At 44.8% G+C, this 22,402-nt stretch overlaps 1 protein-coding gene across 1 annotated transcript in view; it reads left to right on the forward strand.

Moving 5' to 3' along the window:
- Window positions 1-6: 6 nt before the first annotated feature.
- Window positions 7-22,402, forward strand: part of KHDRBS3 (KH RNA binding domain containing, signal transduction associated 3) — a 186,126-nt gene continuing 163,730 nt past the window's right edge. Inside the window, exon 1 of the mRNA XM_004373022.1 lies at window positions 7-156. Coding sequence (XP_004373079.1) covers window positions 69-156 — 88 coding nt within the window. The 5' untranslated portion in view covers window positions 7-68. The remainder of the gene's footprint in view (window positions 157-22,402) is intronic.

Below are 22,402 nucleotides of genomic sequence, written 5' to 3' on the forward strand. Positions count from 1 at the left end.
CGGGCCGGGTCGGGGGCTGCGGGGCTGCCGCCGCGAGTCGGCGTCCCGGGCCCCGGGCGCTGGCGAGCATGGAGGAGAAGTACCTGCCGGAGCTGATGGCGGAGAAGGACTCCCTGGACCCCTCCTTCACGCACGCTCTGCGGCTGGTGAACCAAGGTGAGCACGGCCGTTAACCGCCGCCCGCGGCCGTTGGGGACCAGGGGTGGCGGGGGGTCCGGGGGGTCGAGGCTGGTGACACGGGGGCCTAGGAGGCGGGACCACAGGGCCGACATCGGGACACTGGAGGGGGCACCTGGGTGGGGGCCGGGGAGAACATGGGACACCCGAGGAAAGATCGCGGTGGGAGTTTGGGGGGTTTGGGGAGGAAGGACGAGGCTGAGGGTTTGGATGACACTTGAAGGAAATCTTTGGGGACTCGGGGATACCCAAGGGAAACTTCTGGATGGGGGACAGCGACAATCTGGGGTCTTCGTTGGGGTAGAAGATGTCTAATCTTAATGGAGGGGAGAGTGTGGGGGCTCGGGGGACTAGGGCGTTCAATTTAAGGGATTGCAGAAAGAGCTGGAGGAAAATGGAAGGATTGGAGGGGATCAGATACAGAAAAGGGGAAGAGAGCAGGTGCCTGGATTGTTGGTGAAGTTTGGGGACCTTGGAGGAAATTTCCGGTCAGACCCCAAGCACCTTGGAGGCGAGCGATCCAGTGGTGCGGTCGAAGTGCCTGTTCCCTCACCCAGCGCTCTTTCTCCGGTGTCCCGGCTTTAGCCGCCCTGGCTGGGTGGTCTGTCTTCTCTGGGGATGGGCAACTCATACCAAGCCTGACCGACTGACCCTTGGAGGGCCAGCAGGGGAGAAGAGGCCAGCACAGGCGCCCCCTTCTTGGCTCGTCTGTCCTGTCTTCGGGAGGCGCTGGGTGGGTGGGTGACCCTTATTGGTGGCTGGCTTGGGGTTTAGAACATTGGCGGAGGAGTCTTTGCCGCCTCTGCCGTTTCAGCACCTCCCCAGCCCCACTCAGCATGGGAACAGTCCTGGGAAGTGCAGGACAGGGAAGCAAGGTTTATGGAGGCGCTCCTACCCAGGACAGTATTCCCCTGGCTTGGTGTTGCTCCGGCTTTCTGAGTAATCTGCTAGGATGGACGGTAAATTAAGCCTTCCTGGGAGCTGTGCTCTAGTCTGTCTGTATTTGTAATACGTGTCCAGATAAAGATGGGCCACTGGTCTGCTTTTGCTCTGGGAGATGGCAGAACATTATCTGGGCACATCTGCTACTTTGTGCTCGGAGCGCTCTGTACAGTTGACAGCCTGTGGTTCTGAATTCAGTCGGATCTGCTGATCTTCATGCTGGCCGGGTTCTATTATCGTTGGAAGTGAAAGATGAGGCAGACATGTTCTGTTTGTATGTAGATATCTGTATTTCAAAACAGCCACCTCCAGTATTTGCCTATTGCAACCAGTTCTTCAGTGGCGGGTGGCGGTGGTGGAGAGAGTCTTACTGCCTCCGAGAACGTAAGCCTGAGATTTGAGTTGTTGAACAGGAATTGGTTTACAGCGCTTCCCCCTTTTTATTTTAATTGCAGGCTTATTTTTATTTTGAGAATAAAGGTAATGGGCATGTATTGTTTAGTTAGAGAAAAATAAGTTTTATTCCCATGCTCTTCTGGACACTTCTACAGCTAGGTTTGTACTCCTTGCTCTTTATGATTTACATCTATCTCTTGTTGCCTGCTGTGCTGTCATCTCTATGAAGGAAATTTCTTTGTACCTCGTGAGATCAGTGGCATTAGAAATGTGGAATCAAGTACATTTTTCTTAATAAAGCAGCTGACTCAAAGTTGAGTTGCATTGGATTAAGGAAATAGTTTAACTGAAAGTGTTGTGAGTTATCTTATTTTAAAAGTCAGAATTATTTCTGTGTGTCATGTTGCTGTAGTATTGTTTTGCTAATACTTTCAGAATTCTCTTGGTTTCTGTGTTGATTCTAGTTTTAATGGCTTCCAGTTACTTGAAACAGGTATTGGAGAAATGTTGCCATTTAGTTTTTTTTTTTTTAAATGCTAAACCTGATTACCTTGCAGTTCCATCAGAAATGTTATTCTTGTCAGAAGTACAGTTCTCACATTGAACAGTTACATGAAGGAGGAAAGAGGTGCTACTCAGGTGCTTTTGTTACTGCTAATTTAGATTACTTCAGACTAAAACATTTTCTCTTTAAGTCATAGGCAGATATCCAGAATGCAAAGCCTTATCATTTAAAATATTAATTATGCTCTATTATGTAACTCCAAACTTAAAGTGCATTTCTAAAACCTAATGTCTGAGTTAGAATGACTCTTAGGAAGCTTTGATTTTCTATCTGATTCATCTCGTTATTGACTTTGTGGAAACACTGTTCTTAGTTCACTGTATTTCTGACTATTTGCCTCTAAAGGAGGCTATTTTTTCAGAGGTTATTCTGAATATCAACATTGGAGCGGGTATTCTGACACTGAATTGTACAGTGAGGATGGGTCAGCATTGCAAACCTGGGTTTTGGCGGAGAGTGACATGTGCTGTACAGACACCTGTGTTTGCATAGTATTTAAAGTTTACGAGGCAATTTCAGGCACATGCTATCTCCTTCATCCTCACACTGCCATTCTTGCAGGGCAGGGATTGGTGTCTCCATTTTTCAGGGGAGGGAGCCGAGGACCTCAGCTATACCAGCTTGTAGGAGACAGAGATTTAATTGGACCCCAGGTCTTCTGTCTCACAAGCCGTTGTTCTTTCTGTGTAAACCTTCCCAGATGGAATGAAACCCTTCTCACATGCGCATCAAAAACCCTGCAGGAATCAGTGTAACTAATATGAGTGTTTTCAGTTGACTTAAATGGAGGGGAAATAATATGTGTCTTTTAGGAAGACCGATCCTAATTTTTTTGTAAAAGCTTCTTTCTGTGCTTGCCTTGGCGGTCTTCTTTCACGACGTACACTTCAGTGGTGCCGTTATCCTGGAGGGCTTCAACGCTCAGGCCAAGAGTCCCTTTGGAACTTAAGCCCTCCTATGACCATTCCGTTAGTTTAATGATCAGCACATTATGATGACAAAAGTCTCCATACTAGGAGCAGTCACTTTTTCTAACTTCAGTATCGGTGAACAGTGATCACCTTCCTAGCTTGACTGTGATTGTTTTGTAAGGACTTGAGCTGGCGTGACATTAAGATGTGCAGTCCTGCGTTCTGGTATATGTTGGATTTCATACTTTTTAAGGCTTGCGTTTCATGATGAGCATCAGTTGCTGACTTTTATTTATTAATCTGTTCTTAAGTTTTCCAGGATAACTGCTTCTTCCACCCCCGAAACCTCACTGCTTTAGAGTCAGTTCTGACTCAGCCATCCTGGAGGATAGAGTAGAACTACCCCCACATGGTTTCCAAGGCTGTAGTCTTTACAGAAGCAGACTGCCACCTCTTTCCTCTGTGGAGCGGCTGGTGGGTTTGAACCAGTGACCTTTTGGTTAGCAGCCCAGTGCTTAACCACTGCGCTACCAGGGCTCCCTGCCCACCCTCCCCTAATATTGAAAACTTTCGTTTCTCTACGAGAAGTAAACTTGCCGTGCTCGTACTCTGTTGTGGGTATTGTTTATTTGATGTTAAAGCTGAATGAAAGAAAATAGCTTTGGTGTTCTCTCTCCCTCAGCCCGCAGTGCCCCGCCAGCCCTGCCCCGGAGCCTGTAGGGTGAATTGACGTAGCAGTCGCGCGCCAAGGGGGTTCACTGAAGATGAAAGTGCAGTTGCATGTTTTGTATTATATGTGCTAGGAGGGGGTGTGCTGACTCGGACTGAAAACCATCCTCAGAGATGTCTTACGCGTTATAATTAATCCAGCTCTCCAGTATTGCTTCGGACGGTTTTCAATCCAAGCTGAGTAACCATTAAATAAGATTACATAACCCTGTATTCTTAATCATCCGATACAACGTATGGCTTGGTGGCTGGTTCACTGCCAAGTTGTATTTAGTTGTTGGTAACGAGGAAACGGAGCAAATGGTTCAAGATTAAGGTGGTCTGTTTGTGTCGAGATTGATAGAGTTTTTTGTTGGCATTTCAAAACGGAGTGTATTTCTTCTATCCATGTCTCAGGCATCAGGACTCTTAGCGTTACTTAGGATATTGTGGGGGATAATCATGCACAAAGGGAGGGTCATTACTGTGCCCCGGATGCTTCTTTGTAATCCACAAAATCCCAGGGCTTAACATTTCATTGTGAGGGGGGAGCCCTCTTGGAAAATGCTTGTTTGCTTGAATGTTGTCGGATCTGTAAGGTGAGGGAGTGAGAATGGGAGTTTTAGGAATACATTTCGATGTGGCGCTTTCGTGATGGTGCTGCATTCGGAGGATATGATTTTTTAGTTTTAAATGTTTTTCTTTGGGTTATCAGGTTTGTGTTGGCTTGCTTGCTTGTGTTTTAAGAAAATGGATGCTGTGACTCAGATATTTAGATAGGCCATTTCTGAGTTTTCTGTAGTTTATTCTGAGTCAAAGTGATCCAGTGATTGTGATTTATTACTGTGCTTTGCTACAGGGACGTTAGCAACACGTTTGTAGAGACTCTACCACGCCAGTGTTTGTGCTGAGTCCTGGAGGTGGGGAGGGAAAACACAGTCTCTGCTCTTGAGACACGCTGCGTGTATTAGTTTAAGAATGGGTTTTGAGTTTAAAGATGCCCTTTTCATTCCTGAGGAACATTTTACTTTGGTCCTTCATTCTTCTTTGGGACTATTTAGTGGCCTGGTGGTTTCAATTTAACTAAGTCAGTCACTGAGCATTTTTGTGGCTTTTCTCTGTGCCAAAAGAGCCCAGGTGGCACAGTGGTCAAACCCTCGCCTGCTAACGGAAAGGTCTGTGGTTCAAATCCTCCAGCTGCTCTGCCAGAGAAAGATGTGGCAGTCTGCTCCTGTAAATATTACAGCCTTGGTAACTCTATAAGGCGGTTCTGCTCTGTCCTACAGGGTCGCTATGGGTTGGAATCCACAGGTCAGGGCTGTAATCTCGGTCCAGTAGCAGCCCAGAGACACAGGTTATTAGCCTCACTCGTCAGTTGCCGAAATCGAGACTCAGACAGCTACAGTCGCTTGACCAAAGTGATGTATGTATGAAATGTCAGAGCATACCCTGTGTGCTCCTCCTTATTCTCTCTCTCACTTGTGCTGGAATTGAAAGACAGGTTATATGTAGTATCCATTTTTATACTTCATCTTTGCATTTCTGTTCTAAAATATCTCCTGTGACCACTCCCCCACCCCAGTGGGCTGTTGTTGCTGTTAGATGCAGGGTTGCCTGTGGCTCATGGTGACCCATGTACAATGCAACAAAGTGTTGCCCGGTCCTGTGCTGTCTTCGTGATCATTGGTAGGTGCGGGTCCATTGTCATAGCTGCTCCAGAATGGGTGAGATGGCCTGTTTTCTAGTCTCCCGTGGCACTTAGCTGTCTTGTGGAGTGGTGCCCATCACACTTACTGCCCCAGTCTCTCTGTCTTACTGGTAGAGTGGGAGCTGCATGGGCGGCAGGGCCTGGTCTTCCAGCTCTGTATCTTCCTCACCTCGCACGAGTTTCGGAAAATAGCTCGTGCAGACTTCAGTCTCTGTTCATTGTTTTAATTCTCATAAAGGCAAGAGAGTGGGAAAGCCTGACTGGAATTAGCAGTCACTACAGAGCTTTGCTTTCTGCTACTTCAGAGCGCCTGAGTTGGAGCAGGGATGGGGTCTCTGACAACTCTGCGAACACAGATGAAGAAAGATTCTGAGTGAAAAAGGCAGTGTTAAACTGGCAGAAGAACGTCCCAGTACTCCTCAAATGTGGAGAATAGCAGGGGTCCTTCTCTGGGAGATAATGAGAAGATGCTGTCAGAGCTGCTCTGAATCACATGTTTATTTACTTTTGTTCTTTCCTGAGGAATTTGTTAAGCCAGGGCACTCTAATACAATTAGCTCTCCTTTCCTAGACTCCTGATGAGCTTGTTTAGGACATATTAAAACCAGAAATTTGGACCCTGGTTACCTGCTAGATAAGCCTTCGTACTTCAAGGAGTTAATCTGTAGGCTCAGATGCCAAAAAGAAACCCAAAGCCAGGGGAGCAACTGAAATCGCAAATTGAATGCCAACAGCAGTTTTTATATCCGAAGACCCTTAGCCTGTTGTCACCATCCCCACTGAGTGAAAATGGAAGAGTTTACATTTTTTACCAAAAAAAAAAAGCCTTCCTTAGCAATGGGAATAATGGGAATAATGAAAGCTACCAAATTGAGGGCCTCTCATGTGCCAGGTGCTTTTCTTGCATTATCTCTGATCCCGACAAGACCCTGCAGGTCGGTAGCTTTGTCCCCTGCCTGCCTCCTTTGTCTTTTGCAGTGAGGCAGTGAGGCTGGGAGACTTACAGTGGCCTCCCCAGTCAGGGCGCACAGCTTGTCAGTCATCCGGCTGGGATCCTGAATCCCACATGCAGTGTTTTGCTCGACTTTGAGCAAAGAGGTAAGAGGGCAAAACTCAGCGTTATTGTTGGTTTTCAAGTGAAAGTTTCATTGTAGTAGAAGCCAGTTAGGAATTTCATTGATAATGATACATTTTTAAAAGAGGTTCCTGAAAATGTGTTTTACTGAAAGGCAAGCTCATTCATTTCCTATTTTGAATTACATGTATCTCCGTGGTCAAGGAGAAAATAGGAGAACCTTCTGTATAGAAAGTAAGTCAAATTCTTGCTAAACATCTGCCTGTCTTGAAGGAACCACTTAGAAGCACAGCCATCTCCTCTGATTTTAACTCTGTTTAATACGGAAAGAATTGGTAGAGAGTGTGATATAAGGGATTTACAGTCATCTTATGATGGGTTTTGAAATTCTCCATCATCTAGAGACAGGCTCCAAAAAAAAAAGCCAAGAACGTGTTCCCACAATCAGACAATGAATGGTTTTCGCTCTGTGAAGGAGGCCATGTTTGAATATACTTGCCATGTGATTGATGATGACAGTAGATTCTGTGTATCAGGAGCCTTTTCTGGGTTAGATGCTTTATGTACATTATTTCATTTACTTCTTCTAACTGTTAAAAGAGTAAATCATTCTACCGTATTTTTCAGGTGAGAAAACTGAGGTCAGGGAGGTAAAATGATCTGCCCAAGGCTTCACAGTTAGTGAGCAGTGAGGCGTGATTCAGTTTGCTGACTCCAGGACACTGCGCTGTACCTGTGAGCACCGGGTATTCACTGCATCCGGTTTTCCACGTTTGACTTTTGTGGGGAATTCTCCATCATGCAGCTCTTAAAACGGCTTGGTGTTGGATGGGTGATCTGGTGAGCAGGGCAGATGACACAGGGGCAGACAGTGGCCTTACACAATGGTGCAGGAACTTTCTGACCAGTGCCACCGTGGAAAGTCTGGTGGGTGGCACTGGTGTGGGAAACAGTGTCACCACTGAAAGGGCCATGTGACTGGGGGAGACTTTCTCTTCTGTCACTTGGGCAAGTTACTTTGTTTCTTAGAGCCTGTTTCACCATCTGTAAAATGAGGGCCTTCTACCTCCTTTGCAGGGTAGTGGTTTCAGACATGATATGTGTCTAACACATAATAGGTGCTCAATAAACCTTACCTGTTGTTCTTATAGGAGATCTGATACAGATGTGTGCATATTGGCATTTCTTTACAGACAGAAAATACGTAATAGTTTAATGTATGAATCACCTAGTTTCATTTCTTTGGGTAATTTAAGTTAATAGAATGATTTTAGCTCTCCAGTGCTGGAAATACCGAAGGGGAAATTCATTCTTTAGCAAGCTCCTTTCATTAATATTATGTACAAAATTAGCAGCAGCTCTGATTGATCTTTATTATGCTCCTCGAGATACAGCACCTGAAGCTTAAATTGACAAACGGAGCGTCCATAAACAGTTTATGACTGCACGTCTTAAAGACTGCCTGGACGCTCGGCAGCGCAGCCCCTCTCCACGAACACAAGATGGATTACTCTGAATCGGTAAGCTGTAGATTTCCATAATTTTTCACCAGTCAACCCCTGCTGCTATTTTAAGGACTTTAAAAGGTGTTCTGGCCTAATATTGATGTGCCTTCTTGTATGATAAAGGGCATGATTATGTGAAAGCACCTTTTTTGGTATCTGTATCTATATCTCTCTATATTATATATATAAATACGTGTATATAAGCATACATATATACGTATTTGTATATATACATGTGTACATACACACACACACACACACACACACACACACACACACACACACACACACACACACACACACACACACACATAAATCTTACACTTGGGGGGTCACTGTTGATTGAAGCTTCCGTGGAGAAATTAGAAGGGAAAGAAGAGGGGCAGTTTTTCATGTTCTTGCTCGTCATTTTTCCTTATTCTTCCTGTACTTCAGTGTTTATGCCAAGTGTGCTCTGCTTTTCTTCCACTAGATGGTGCTCGGTATAGCTAGGTTGCCCTCTTCCATCCACATTGGCAGCTACTCGGGCACTGGAATTAGTCTTCATAAACAAGCTTGCATTGCTCTTGATATTCATGCACTGGTATTAGTTTTGCATATTTCTGGCATCGTAAGAGGCATACCCTCTAAGTAACCAGTGTTTGCAGACAACCATGACTTCTTTTTGTTTTGGGACCACTGTTCCTTGACAGCCCAAGTAAGGTGTGCCAGGCACTATCGCTAGGTTCTTTTTCACACATTTTCTTCATTTAATTTTGGTGGCTACCGTTTGTTTTTCTCACTCTGCAGATAAAAAAATGGAGGTTAGAGGGATATCTAACTTGTTGAAGATCATGCAGCCAGCTTACATTGTAGGGATTACCATGCCCTCCAGAAAAAAGATTCCGAAAACACCGAGTTGAAGCTTATATCAAGGAAGGTGTTGGGACAGTGCGGACTTTTGGCTGCAGGACATTGTGATCTGTTTATCTTGTTGGGGAGAGTTATGATCCTTACAGTTGTTTGCTTGGTGTATGTAAGTAAAGTTCCTTGATTTACGGAAGGAAGCAAATGGTAGTAGCAAAAGCCGTGTTGACTGCCCCTGGAAAGTCCTGCTTCCTCCAGCCTTCTGCTGTCTCTTGATGTGAGTGGGCTGAGGTACTTGTTGGGTACCAGGTATGAGACCTGGAAAGAATTTTGGGGAAAGCCATCAGCCCATTTTTAGTCATTTTTGACAGAGCTGAATACTGAAGCAAGAGCCCGTGGGGACTTCAGAAATCTATACTGTTGAGGTTTCTTTCATTTCATTCATTTATTCAACTAATATTCGTTGAGTCCCTGCATTGCTAAATTGTACTGTGTGTTTGGGCCACTTCCTTTACTTCTCGGAGCCTCCGTTCCCTCATCTGCACATGGCACTGATGCCTGTTGCATAGGTTGTCGTCAGGATAAAATGACAGTGAACTCACAGTTGTTTAGTTTTACTGTACGTTTCCCACATATTAGAATATAGTTAGTTGTTATATCTAATATGGCATTATTAAACATTTGTATGTTTCTGTTCCTCATACGTTATCTTTTATATCTGAATTTCCTACCTTAGCTCTCGGTTATTTCCCAGTGCAGTGAGTTATCTGCAGGTAACATTTTGGGCCACTACTCGTCTGTCAGTTTGTCGCACAGAGGGTGGCTTGCGTGCTGCTAGGATGCTGGAAACTATGCCTGCCACCAGTATTTCAGATACCAGCAGGGTCACCCATGGTGGACAGGTTTCCGTGGACCTTCCACACTAAGACAGATTAGGAAGAGGGATTGGCGGTCTGTTTCTAAAATAATTGGCCAGCGAAAACCTCATGAATAGCAGCGGGAACACTGTCTGATATAGTGCCGGAAGATGAGCCCCTCAGGCTGGAAGGCACTCAAAGTACGACTGGGGAAGAGCTGCCTCCTTGAAGTGGAGTCGACCTTAATGACGTGGATAGAGTCAAGCTTTCGGGATCTTCATTTGCTGATGTGGCATGACTCAAAATGAGAAGAAACAGCTGTAAACATCTATTAATAATTGGAACATGGAATGTACGAAGTATGAATCTAGGAAAATTGTAAATCATCAAATGAAATGGAATGCATAGAGGTCAATATTGTAGGCATTAGTGAGCTGAAGTGGACTGGTGTTGGCCATTTTGAATCAGACAGTCATATATATGGTCTGCGGTGCTGGGAATGACATCTTGAAGAGGAACGGCGTTGCATCATTGTCGAAAAGAGCATGTCAAGATCTATCCTGAAGTACAGTGCTGTCAGTGACAGGATAATATCCACACACCTACAAGGAAGACCAGTTATTACGACTGTTATTCAAATTTATGCACCAACCACAAATGCCAAAGATGAAGAAATTGAAGATTTTTACATTAATATCATACGCAAGTAAATTTGTTTTAAGATCATTAAAAGACATTTGCAACAGTACATCGACAGGGAAGTGCCAGAAATTCAAGCTGGATTCAGAAGAGGGCAGAAAACAAGGGATATCATTGCTGATGTCAGATGGATCCTGGCTGAAAGCAGAGAATACCAGAAAGATGTTTACCTGTGTTTTATTGACTGCACAAAGACATTTGACTGTGTGGATCATAACAAATTATGGATAACATTGCAAAGACTAGGAATTCCAGAACACTAAATTGTGCTCATGCAGAACCTGTACATAGAACAAGAGGCAGTTTGAACGGAACGGGGGGATATTGCGTGGCTTAAAATTGGAAAAGATGTGCACCAGGGTTGTATCCCTTCACCATACTTTCTCAGTCTGTATGCTGAGGACATAACCCCAAAAGCTGGACTATATAAAGAAGAACACGACATCAGAATTGGAGGAAGACTCATTAACAATCTGCAATACGCAGATGATACAACCTTGCTTGCGGAAAGAGAAGAGGACTTGAAGCACTTAACTGATGAAAATCAAAGACTATAGCCTTATGTATGGATTACACCTCAACATAAAGAAAGCAAAAATCCTCATAACTGGACCAGTAAGCAACATCCCGATAAATGGAGAAAAGATTGAAGTTGTCGAAGATTTCAGTTTACTTGAATCCACAGTCAACGCCCATGGAAGCAGTAGTCAAGGAATCAAATGATGTATTGCACTGGACAAATCTGCTGCAAAAGATTGCTTTAAAAAATTGTTAAAAAGCAAAGATGTCCCTTTGAGGACTAAGGTGCGCCTGACCCAAGCCATGGTATTTTCAGTCGCCTCATATGCATGCAAAAGCTGGACAGTGAAAAAGGAAGACCAAAGAATTGATGCGTTTGAATTATGGTGTTGGGGAAGAATAGAGAATATACCACGGACTGCCAGAAGAACAAACAAATCTGTCTTCCCTCCACACTGAAGCTTAGAAGTGAGGACGGTGAGACTTTGTCTCACGTGCTTTGGACATGTTATCAGGAGGGATTAGTCCCTGGAGAAGGACATCATGCTTGGTAAAGTAGGGATCAGCAATACAGAGGAAGACCCTCAATGAGATGGATTGGCAAAGTAGGCTCAAACATAGCAATGATTGTGAGGATGGCGCAGGACTAGGCAGTGTTTCGTTCTGTTATACATATGGTTACTGGGAGTCAGAACCTACTCGATAGCATCTAACAACAACAGCAGCAACAACTCTAGTGTTTGTTTTTCTAAGTATGAAAAGGACTGTCCTAAGGAGATTATGCCTCAGTGTGTGTCTGTCTCTCTTACAGATGCACGTGGAGAAAGGAGTTCACAACTGCTTTTTGACACATTGCCCATCATATAGTATACCACTGAGTCAGAGCACATTACCTGCAATGACTCAGAAGTCCAGCCAAAAAAAACTCATAGCGACCCTGTAGGACAGAGTAGAACTGCCCCATAGTGTTTCCAAGGCTGCAGTCTTCATGGGAGTAGATCACCAGGTCTTTTCTCCTGCAGAGCCACTGGGTGGGTTTCAACTGCCGATCTTTCCGTTAGCAGCCAGGAGGTTTAACCATTGGGCAACCAGGGCTCCTTAGACAGACAGCAGGACAAGCAGAGCAAGGCCATGCGTTTTAACAGTTAATTGATTGTATTCTGTATTCTACTTTCTATTAGTTTTTTTGTCTTTCCTGTCAGGGGTCAAAGTTTTGCTCCTTTAAATAGGTATGCTACCTTTGGTGATGATAAGCTTATTAGCATCAGCTTCTTCTTCTATAAAATCGTCATGAGAGAAGCTGCGTAAAGTGCCTGGTATGTGGGAGATACTTAAATAAGTCCGTGACCTCTTCCTCCAAAGTCCTTTAGGGTATCAGGGTGCTTCTTTTCCGTCATGGATCCCAGCACAGAATACTAGGCACACAGTCAGTACTCATTATGAACTTCATGAAATAATTACATGGAAGACTGTGTGTGTGTTCTTGCCTTGCCAGGTTCTGCTAGAGCACCGTATTAGTTCTAAGAAAGGATTCAGAGTGGAAAGTCGCTTTTTGGGGCTGGGGAGTCAGTGTTAAGGCAAAGGAGTAGTATAATCTCCTGTTCAGCCTTAAGACTTTTAGGCTCTTGACTTTCAGGAAATCACTATCCAGACTTCCTGGGAAAACTGTTTGGGCACGTATTTCTCCAGCTTTGCCTTTCCCTCTGGCTGGAGGAGGGTTCAGTTCCTATGCCTCTGTTTCTTCAGTGAGGATCACGTTCCTGGGCTGGGCTAAGTGCTGGAACACAGAACTGGGTAATACTTTATCCCTGCTTATGAGTTTTCAGCCCAGTGGGGAAGCCCGCCAAATTAAAAGACATTTATGTTGTTGGGTGGTAAGTGCTGTAATAAAGACAAGCGCGCAGGGTACTATGGCACCGCATGGGATTGGTACATTATCCCGTTTCCAGGAGCGAAGAGGGACCTGTGTGGAAACATCTGGGCTTCAGAGTGTGACAGATCTGTGACATGAGTTAACTTTTCAGCCTTTCCTCGGCAGTAAACCACAGGCACCTCTGAAAACTACAGGGCATTTTGGCAGGTCGTGTGCGATGAGTGGGTTCCTGTCCTCCTCCCTCCAAGGCTGGGACTCCGTCTTGCTCTTGCTGTATTCCTGGCACCCAGTGCAGTGCCTTCCTCTCTACGTCCATCATTGGCATTTATCATGATTTAATGATTTATCTGGGAGCTGTTTCCCCCATGACAATCTGAGCTCCTTCCCGGCAGGAAATCTGATCTGTGATCATCCATTCCTCCTCCGTGCTCAGCACAGCACCTGGGAGGTACCAGGTGCTCAGTAAAGGCAGGAAATCTGACCTGTGATCATCCATTCCTCCTCTGTGCTCAGCAATAAATGTTTATAGAGTGAGTAGTCAGTTGGTCTCAGTTTCTTCTTCTGTGGTTTGGGACAGTGAGCTCATTCTTTCAGGATGCTTCGGTGAAGGAAATACTGAAAAAGAATGTTTTCCTTTATTTAAGTTTCCAGCCACCAATTTTGAGGAGAGATGGCCATTCCTTAGGCAAATGTGCCAGGTGTGTGCGCTCTGTGGCAGTGTGGGCACAGCCTCGGGTCTGGGGCTCGACCTTGTGGCAAGTCTTCTCTGCCACTTGGGAGTGATTGGGCCTGGGCACATAACTTTTTTTTTTTTTTTTTTTTTTAACTGTTGTGCTTTAAGTGAAAGTTTACAGTTCAAGTTAGTCTCTCATACAAAAATTTATATACACATTGTTACGTGACCCTAGTTGCTCTCCCTGTACTGTGATAGCACATTCCTTTCCACTCCGGATTTCCCGAGTCGATTCAACCAGCTCCTGACCCTCTCTGCCTTCTCTTCTCACCTCTGGACAGGAGCTGTCCATTTAGTCTCATGTATCTACTTGAGCTAAGAAGCAGACTCTTCACAAGTATCATTTTATGTCCCATAGCCCAGTCTAATCTTTGTCTGAAGAATTGGCCTTGGGAATGGTTTTAGTTTTGGGCTAACAGAGAGTCTGGGGGCCATGTCTTCCAGGGCCCCTCCAGTCTCAATCAAACCATTAAGTCTGGTCTTTTTACTAGAAATTGAGTTCTGCACCCCACTTTTCTCCTGCTCCATCAGGAACTCTCTGTTGTGTTCCCTGTCGGGGCGGTCATTGGTGGTAGCCAGGCACCATCTAATTCTTCTGGTCTCAGGCTGATGAAGTCTCTGGTTTATGCCTGGGCATATAACTTAACCACGCTAAACTCCAGCTCTTTAGTTTGTAAAACGAGCATGGATCTGGATCTGTCTCCCTCGCAGACTCATTGTGGGACTTTAGTGGCATACATCAGACCTGTATAATGAGATATGGGCCCCTGAGACCAGGGCCCGACACACAGGACACTTGGTACTTACAAATGAATGAGACATGTGAAAATGTCTTGTAGCAGTCTGTCTGGAATATGTGATGGAAGCAGGAATAGATTCAAAAGTTGGGCTAGAGGGGTAGGCAGGAACTAGGGTCTTATGTAAAAACTGCTAGGGAGTATGAGTGGATTTTAAGGCCCTGGATCACAGTTGAAGAATATAATGCAGGGGAATGTAATCCATGGTCAGTTATGTATTTTAGAAAACTCACTTGGGGCAATTGGGATAAACAGTGCTGGTAGAAAAGTCTCGAATTGTATGAGTTCAGAGTTATATGTGGTATTTCTGGACTTCAACTTCTACCGAAAATGCACTTCCCTGGATGTGAAGCCATGGTTGAGGATGAGATCATCCAGGGAGAATGTGTGGAATCCGAGGAGAAAAGGGTGCAGGAAGGCATCCCTGCAGCCATATCAACATCAAAGGGCTGGGCAAAGGGAAAAGCAAAACAATCCTCAATTGTTTCCTTTTCTTACTTAAGCTGACTAACTTTATACAGGGTATGTGAGCCCTACGGTATACGCTGTATTAAAAATGTCCGTGTTTATTTATTTTGGTGATACATTTCTTTTTAAGTAGGGATCTTAGTGCCAGTGATGCTTCAGCAAAGCTGGATCCCTGTAAGCTGCGTGAACCCTAAGCTGCTAAGATTGTGGAGGCTAGCCCTCTGGTCCAGAGCACTCCTGAGTGGAGTGGTCTGTTCATTCCAGGCTTGTCTGTCCAGAAAGCCTAATGGCTCCTGATGCCTTCTCTTCATCAGTCACCGCAGGTCCTCCAAAGTGATTTTGAGTCAGTTCACACTTTCCCAGTAGACTGTAAATTTAAATGATAGACTTTGCGGCTTCCGTCCTTACCAGCAAATATATGTTGAAATTGCCGCTTTCTCTGTGAATGTTTGGGTTAGTGTTGCCACATCTACAGATAGTGGTTGGAGCCAGATCCTCAGATCCTTGAAATGTGACTCCTGCTGCCTGACAAAGGCCTCTGCACTTGGTGTCTCATGGTTCCTCGGTTCCTCCGGGATGTGTGCAGAGACAACACCCCAGGCAGAGTAACACTGTATACTCAAAGAACTTTGACCACAAATCTTTGTTAGTCCACAAATGAGCTGCAAAGATTGTTTTTTTCCTCCACTCCTTTCATTTAGGGCTCAGGGTGGGAACAGACTCAGTCATTTCCTTCATGCCACCTTTGTCTTGGGTTGCATCCAGTTCCTGTTTGATCTTTTGTGGGTGAAGACTGCAGCCTCATCCAGACTGAGTGCGTCTCTGGGGCTTTCTTTTTGCAACAGCCGTGTGGGAATAATGGACCGAGAAGGAAGAGTTCCAAGAGAAAAGGCCAGGAAAGCTCTCCTTTTCAGAAGATTTTCAGCCTGCGCCCTCCTTTCAGCCTGCGCCCACTGGACGCTCCACCTTCTAGTACTCCGCTCCAGTGGTCCTAGAGGAGTCCATTAGAGTCTTCTTAACAGACTTGAGTACATCACTAACATTTTTTTCAGTTCCTTTGCCTAGAGACCATACTAGGAATTAACGAAGTGAGTTTATAGTCTCATAGTTCATTTCATTTCACTTTCAAGTTGTCAATTTCTACTTGAGTAACCTTTAAAAAGCCTTTTCCAGAATTTTGCCCTGTGTATGAAAAATGTCAATAATAAAATCTTCTAAGTATCTTGATTTGGGTTTCTTATTTTTTGGAGGGAGGGGGTATTGGCCTTGTATCAGTTATCCAGTGCTGCTATAACAGAAATACCACAAGTGGATGGCTTTAACAAAAAGAAATTTATTTCTCACAGTCTAGTAGGCTACAAGTCCAAATTCAGGGCATCAGGTCTAGGGGAAGGCTTTTTCTCCCTGTCGGCTCTGGAGGAGGGTCCTTGTCATCAATCTTCCTCGACCTAGGAGCTTCTCAGCGCAGGAACCTTGGGTCCAAAGGACGCTCTTCTCCCGGTGCTGCTTTCTTGGTGGTATGAGGTCCCCATGTCTCTCTGCTTGCTTTTCTCTTTTATATCTCAAAAGGGATTAGCTTAAGACACTATCTCATCTTGAAGATCTCATCAATATAACTGACGCTGATCCATCTTATTAACATCATAGTGATAGGATTTACAACACATAGGGAAATCACATCAGATGACAAAATGGTAGACAGTCATGCAATACTGGGAATCATCACCCAGCCAAGTTGACAGATATTTTTGGGGGACACAATTCAATCCATGACAGACCTCAATTAGTATCACGTATATACATAGAGGAAAGAGTATTTCTTCTGATTTAAAAGGAGTCACAGTATTTAGGATAAGCTTCAAACCACAAACGTTGTCCTGAAACCTGAAATACGGCAAGCACCGCTTGAAGCTAGCCAGATGCTCCAGGGAAATATGCCCCATGTCTCACTTAACCGTTAACGCTCAGTTTGCTTGAGTTGGCTGTTCCATATAACTGCAGGTAATTCTGTTCTGTGTGAAATATCTTAATTAATTTAACGCCTTGATCCAGAATGTTAATGTGTCAGTTTATATTGTTTGCTCTTCTCTCTAAGTTCTTTGTGGCAAGGGCCAGGAATCAGATACTGTTATAAGATGACCACTCATTCTATTTCGTTCAGTAAGAAGCAATTTTATTCAGTGACTTCACTTTAAAATAAGGTAGTCTGTATAGAGAAAACAAAAAAATCTGCTTTTTCCCTTTTTTAATTTCTAGGTTCAGATGTTCTGTCTTTGAGACCATATTTACAATAAAACTGAAAAGCTAGAAGGGAGGCTCTGTTAGTTTTCTATGGCGGCCTTAACTTATTATCACAGACTTAGTGGGTTTATTATCTTACAGTTCTGGAGGTCAGAAGTTCAAAATGGATCTTACCGCGCTAAAGTCAAGGTGTTGGGAGGTCTGTGTTCCTTCCCATGCCTCTAGCTGAGAATCTCTTCCTTGCCTTCTGCAGCTTCTAGAGGCTGCCTGCATTCCTCAGCTCACAGCCCCCTTCTTCTATCTTCAAAGCCTTCAGTGGCCCATCAGATTTTTCTCGCATCACATCACTCTGACCCTGATCTCTTCTCTCTCCCTCTTTTCATATTTAAAGGACCCCATGATCATATTAGGCTCCCCTGGATAATCCAGGATACTCTCCCCATTTTAAGGATGGATGATTATCAGCCTTAGCAATGAGATGGATTGACGCAGCGGCTGCAACAATGGGTTCAAGCACGGCAATGTTTGTGAGAATGGCACAGGACCAGGCAGCATTTCGTTCTGCTATAGACAGGGTGACAGTGAGTCGGAGCCGACTCGACGGCCCTTAACAACAGCATGTAACATTCACGGGTTCCAGTGATTAGGATGTGGACGTCCTCTAGTGGTGGGGGGCATATTTTGAGGTACGATGTTGATTGTGTTCCCCTAAAATACGTGTTGGAATTCTAACACGTATACCTGCAGGTGTAATCTAACGTAATGTAATGTAATCAACTCTCACAATGCAATCTAATATAACGCAATCAGTCATTTGAAGTCATGTCAGAGTAGGGTGGATCCTAAACCTTATCACTTCTGAGTTGCATGATGAGCGGCATAGATACAGGGACAGGTGTGCACACACGGGGAAGACAAATACCATGGGAGAATCCCTGGGGTTAACAACAAGGAAGACACGGCAGAGACCCTGCTGTGGACTTTTTGCTTACAGAACTGTGAGAAAATACATTTGTTCTTTAAAGCCACCTACTCGTGGTATTCCGTTGCAGCAGCAGTAGGCAGCTGAGACGGGCATGTTAGGATACTTTGTGTTGTCTCTGCCCAAGCTGTGGTTATTTCGGGAGAGTTAGGTAGAAAGTATTTGTGTGGTGGACTCTCAGCCGGCCCCTTTTTATGAGTCCTTGGTAATGGGAGCATAATACACCAAACTAGAAAACTGAGTATTTGGTTTTCAGTTTCCCATCCTGGTTTGTGGATGCCTTTCAGATATAATTTGTTGTTCTGTAATATGGCAGAGGCACTCAGCATAACAATCAGAACGGTAATAGGCACACTGCGGGAAGAAATCCTTTTTTCAGAACTTAGAGACACTCTTGCAGAAGCACTTCTTTCTGGTCTTCTTATGATTTTGCAAAGATTTAAAAAAAAAAGTGTTATAATGTCATTGGGCATTACATTAATATATAAGTTCATAATTGCTGGCCGTGCTAATGATGTAGTAATGGCTAAAGTTGTCCATAGGCAGAGAAGATAATTAGCAATAATATGTGGAGTATTTGCATCAGACAAAGCCTGGGATAGGATTACAGAGCATTTCACAGTGCTGCCATGTGAAGTAGGGAATGCAAACCTTAGCGCCCCAGAAGAGAGGAGGCATAAAGGAGCTCTGGGCTGCCAGACCTGGAAGAAACCTGTGTCCTTGGCGGAGACAGTTCTGTAGGAGTTACACACCCAGATTGTCTTTATACCTCCATGTACCCCACTGTACCTTTGTGCTATTGTTTTTCCTAATCTCCATTTCTTTTTCTAAGGTCCTTTGTGTGGGGGAGTGGGGGGATGGTGGTGTGGAGTTGAGGAAAGTTTGCTACTTGAGATTATGATTTCGTTGTTTGGACATGTCTTCATAATAGTGGATACCACCTGGGTGTTGGGGCCAGCTATTAGCTATGAGGACCTGGGCAGGTGAAGTCCCCCGGAAGCACTTGGCTCATCTGTGAAGTGGGATGACAGCACCTGGTTCACAGGGCCGTCTGCAGGCACTGGGTGGAACCTCGGGGTGGTGAAGGAAGTATTTTTGAAGAGTTTAAGTAGTGCCCACCGCGGTAGGGTGCCCAGCAAATGTTAATGCCTTTCTTGTTCCTGAGACGCTTCCCATCAGAGCACCTAGAAAAGAATCCTGTGTGTTAAATAATGGGCGGTGCTTTGCTGCTGTTTTGAGCTTATTCCTGGGGACGATACCATGGTTGGTTTGTTTCCTCTTCCCATCGCATTTCAGATCCCTTTCTTTGTTTCTCTCTCCCTGTTTCTCTGCTCTGCCTTACCGTTAAAAAGCAAGGCCCAGTCTGATGGGTTTTCTTTATTGAAATGTTGTATTTACTAATTAAATCCTCTTTGCACCTGGCCTGTGTTTGAAAATCGCTGATTGTGTTTTTTGGACTCTTTCTCCTTCACATTAAACATGTGACACAGTGGTCAGACCTGTCTGAAAATATCTCCTCCTCAAACCAGTGATTATAATAGTTGCACTGTCGGCCAGCAGCAAACCCAAAGCACGACGGGTCGTGGCAAGTGAACAGATTGGGCTGCCTTCAGTGTGTGTGTTGTGGTTTGTAGCTGCCCACTCTGGCTTGTAATTGCTGTCAGCCAGTGCTGCCGTCAGACGTTGTCATGGCGGCCGTGGGGGAAAGCGAGGGCATCTTCTGTACTTTGGAGTCTGTGGAGCTAATTAGTATTTGGAGCTAACTAGTAGAAAGCAAATGAATCCGATTCACAGCCTGAATTCACATGATTCCTTCCTTTCCTCTGTAAATGCACTGTGTAAATGCGTGTTCAGGCGCCTTTTCTGCCGCTTGCCCAGTTTCCTGCTGTTCACCTGCTACCCTGGTGGGGCTGAGCTTGCCCCTGCAGACCCCTGAGGCTTTGGAGGGTTCGAACGCGGGCAGGGCTTGCTCGTGGTCTCTTCCCAGACTCTGTTACTGGGCCAGTGCAGGACACTTCTGGTATATAGTCGAGCATAAATGCAGAATTCCAGTTTGTTCTGATGTCAGAAAAATTTGAATGTCCGCTATTTTGGAAGATAATGTTACATAGTGATTAAGAGTGTGACATCTGGATTCAGATGGTGGCTGTTTAAACTTCATCTCATCCCTCCCACTTTCTGGCTGTATGCTCTGGGGTTAATTTAACCCCGCACTACCTCAATTTCCTCAGCTGAGGTTAAATGTGAAATACTATAGTAGTAACTACCTCAGAGCGTCCTGATGAACATTAAATATGCTAACGTCTGTAAGCATTCATTGCCTGGAAGGTGGTAACACTCATAAATATTAGCTGCTATTATTATCATTATTATTATTATTTAAAAATTGTTGTTTGTCAAGTTTTGTGCTGACTGCTGGGGAGGTAAAGACGAATAAGAAATAGTTTCTGACATAAGAAACTACAGTCTACTGGGATGTGTACAGTGAAACTTACAGTGTGATAAATCCAAAACACCCCTTTCCCCATCTCACTGAACCCTTCTTACTCATTGTAATTTTCTTCCTAAGTCTTTTACCCTCTGACATATGACACATTTATTAGCTTACTGTGGATCATCTCTCTCCTTACTAGAATATAAACTTCCTGAAGACAGCGTTTTGCTCTTTGCCATATCTCCAGCACCTGTAAGAATGACTGATATGAAGTAGATATTCAGTGAAAGATATTGAAGGAATGAATGCTGCAGGTGCTGTGGGAGCACCGATGAGGAATTAGTGACTAGGCCGGGGAGGGACAAGGAGGCTACAGAGAGATGGTGCTTTTTCAGTTGGATGTTGCAGGATGGTAAGAGTTTGCCAGCTGTCTGGAAGGTGGAGAAGGGCATTTTAGCCCGAAGAGCAGAGGTGTGGAGATATCTGCAAGTCTGCGTCATGGCTTAGGAGAAGCCATCACCTGTTGTCAGCCTCAGGTAACCAGATGGCTAGCTAGTGTACACGGAGATGGTAGGAGTTTGTTTTCTGTTTGATGACTTAGTTTCTGATCAACCCTGCATTCTCATCCGAGCTCTGGCTTTGTTTATAGCAGGGCATTTATTTATTTTCAATGTAAGGTTTCACATGATGGCTTCATCTTTCTGTGTGAAGTTAACTTCTAGAATACCAGCTGTTCCTCAGTGTTGTAATCAAGCACACATAGGATTAAATAATGATGGTCAAGGAAATGGTGGTGGTGGTGATGGTGGTGGTGGTGGTGTGATGCTGGTGGTGGTGGTGGTGGTGATGGTGACGATGATAATGATGGCATTTGCAAAGCACTTGACAGGCCCAGTGCATTTTTTACTCTTACTGCTCCACTTGAGCCCTTTAATAGCACCTTGAGGTGTGCCCGACTGATTGGCGTCTCTAGCTTCTTTATACAGTAAAACCTGCAAAAAGCCAGAACATGGGTAAGGCGGAAACCTGTCAGAGAAGGAAAGCTACAATATTTTCCACTAAGCGAGCAATAGAAAAGTGGTAAGACTGCCCCGTCAAAGGCGGAAAACTCGCAAGACCGGGAAAAATAAGAGAGTCCCACCAGGTTCCGGCTTTCACAGATTTCACTGTATATGTTTTCATTTGCCTAGACCCTCAAGATACATAGTTTACAAAGAACGTACTAGTCAAGGATCCTTGATTACTACCCAGGGCACTAGCTCCTGAGGCCCTTGTGGTGTCTGGATGATTGAGCCGTGCTGAGCAGTAAAGCATTCCTGGGCCCTGGCCCAGAGAACGAAGAGTGACATGCCTGAGAAGCCTGGTTCCTCCACTCCATCCTGGCTCCGCTCACCTGTCCGGGGGTGGGAGTGCTCCCAGACGAGAGGCATGCCCAGGCTCATCTTCAGCCTGCCCGACTCATGGTCAAGAGAGGAGGACCAGTGAGCCCAGGCCGTCTCCAGTACCATCTATAATCCTTTACTGTTCTCTCTAAAGGCCTCTTCCCCAGAATGGTGTCTCTGTGAGGACAGAGTCTTTGTATTATTCACTGCCGATCCCAGCCACCCGAAACGCACTTGACACATAGGAAATTGCTCAACAGACATTTTGGATGAATGCATATTAAATGGTTGATAGCCTCATATTGCCCAGAAGTAGTTCATTTTGTCCTCAGTCCTTATCTGGGCTCCTCTTTGTGGGTGAAGGAGAAGATTGGGAAGTTTAGACCCTCCCTCTGCCCCCCTTGAAATCAGAGGTTTGCTAGTAGGCAGGGTAGATGCTATTCCATTTTCTAAGTGAGAGACTGAGACCTAGAGATGTTAAATAACTCCCCTAGGGTTATGTGGCAAGTAAGTGGCAAGAAACCCAGGTCTGTAGAATCCAAATTGAAAGACTTCTCAGCTCCATTTGAAAGGATTAGTAAGAG

The sequence above is a fragment of the Trichechus manatus genome, unplaced genomic scaffold, assembly GCF_000243295.1.
Source record: "Trichechus manatus latirostris isolate Lorelei unplaced genomic scaffold, TriManLat1.0 scaffold00022, whole genome shotgun sequence".
NCBI lineage: Eukaryota > Metazoa > Chordata > Mammalia > Sirenia > Trichechidae > Trichechus > Trichechus manatus.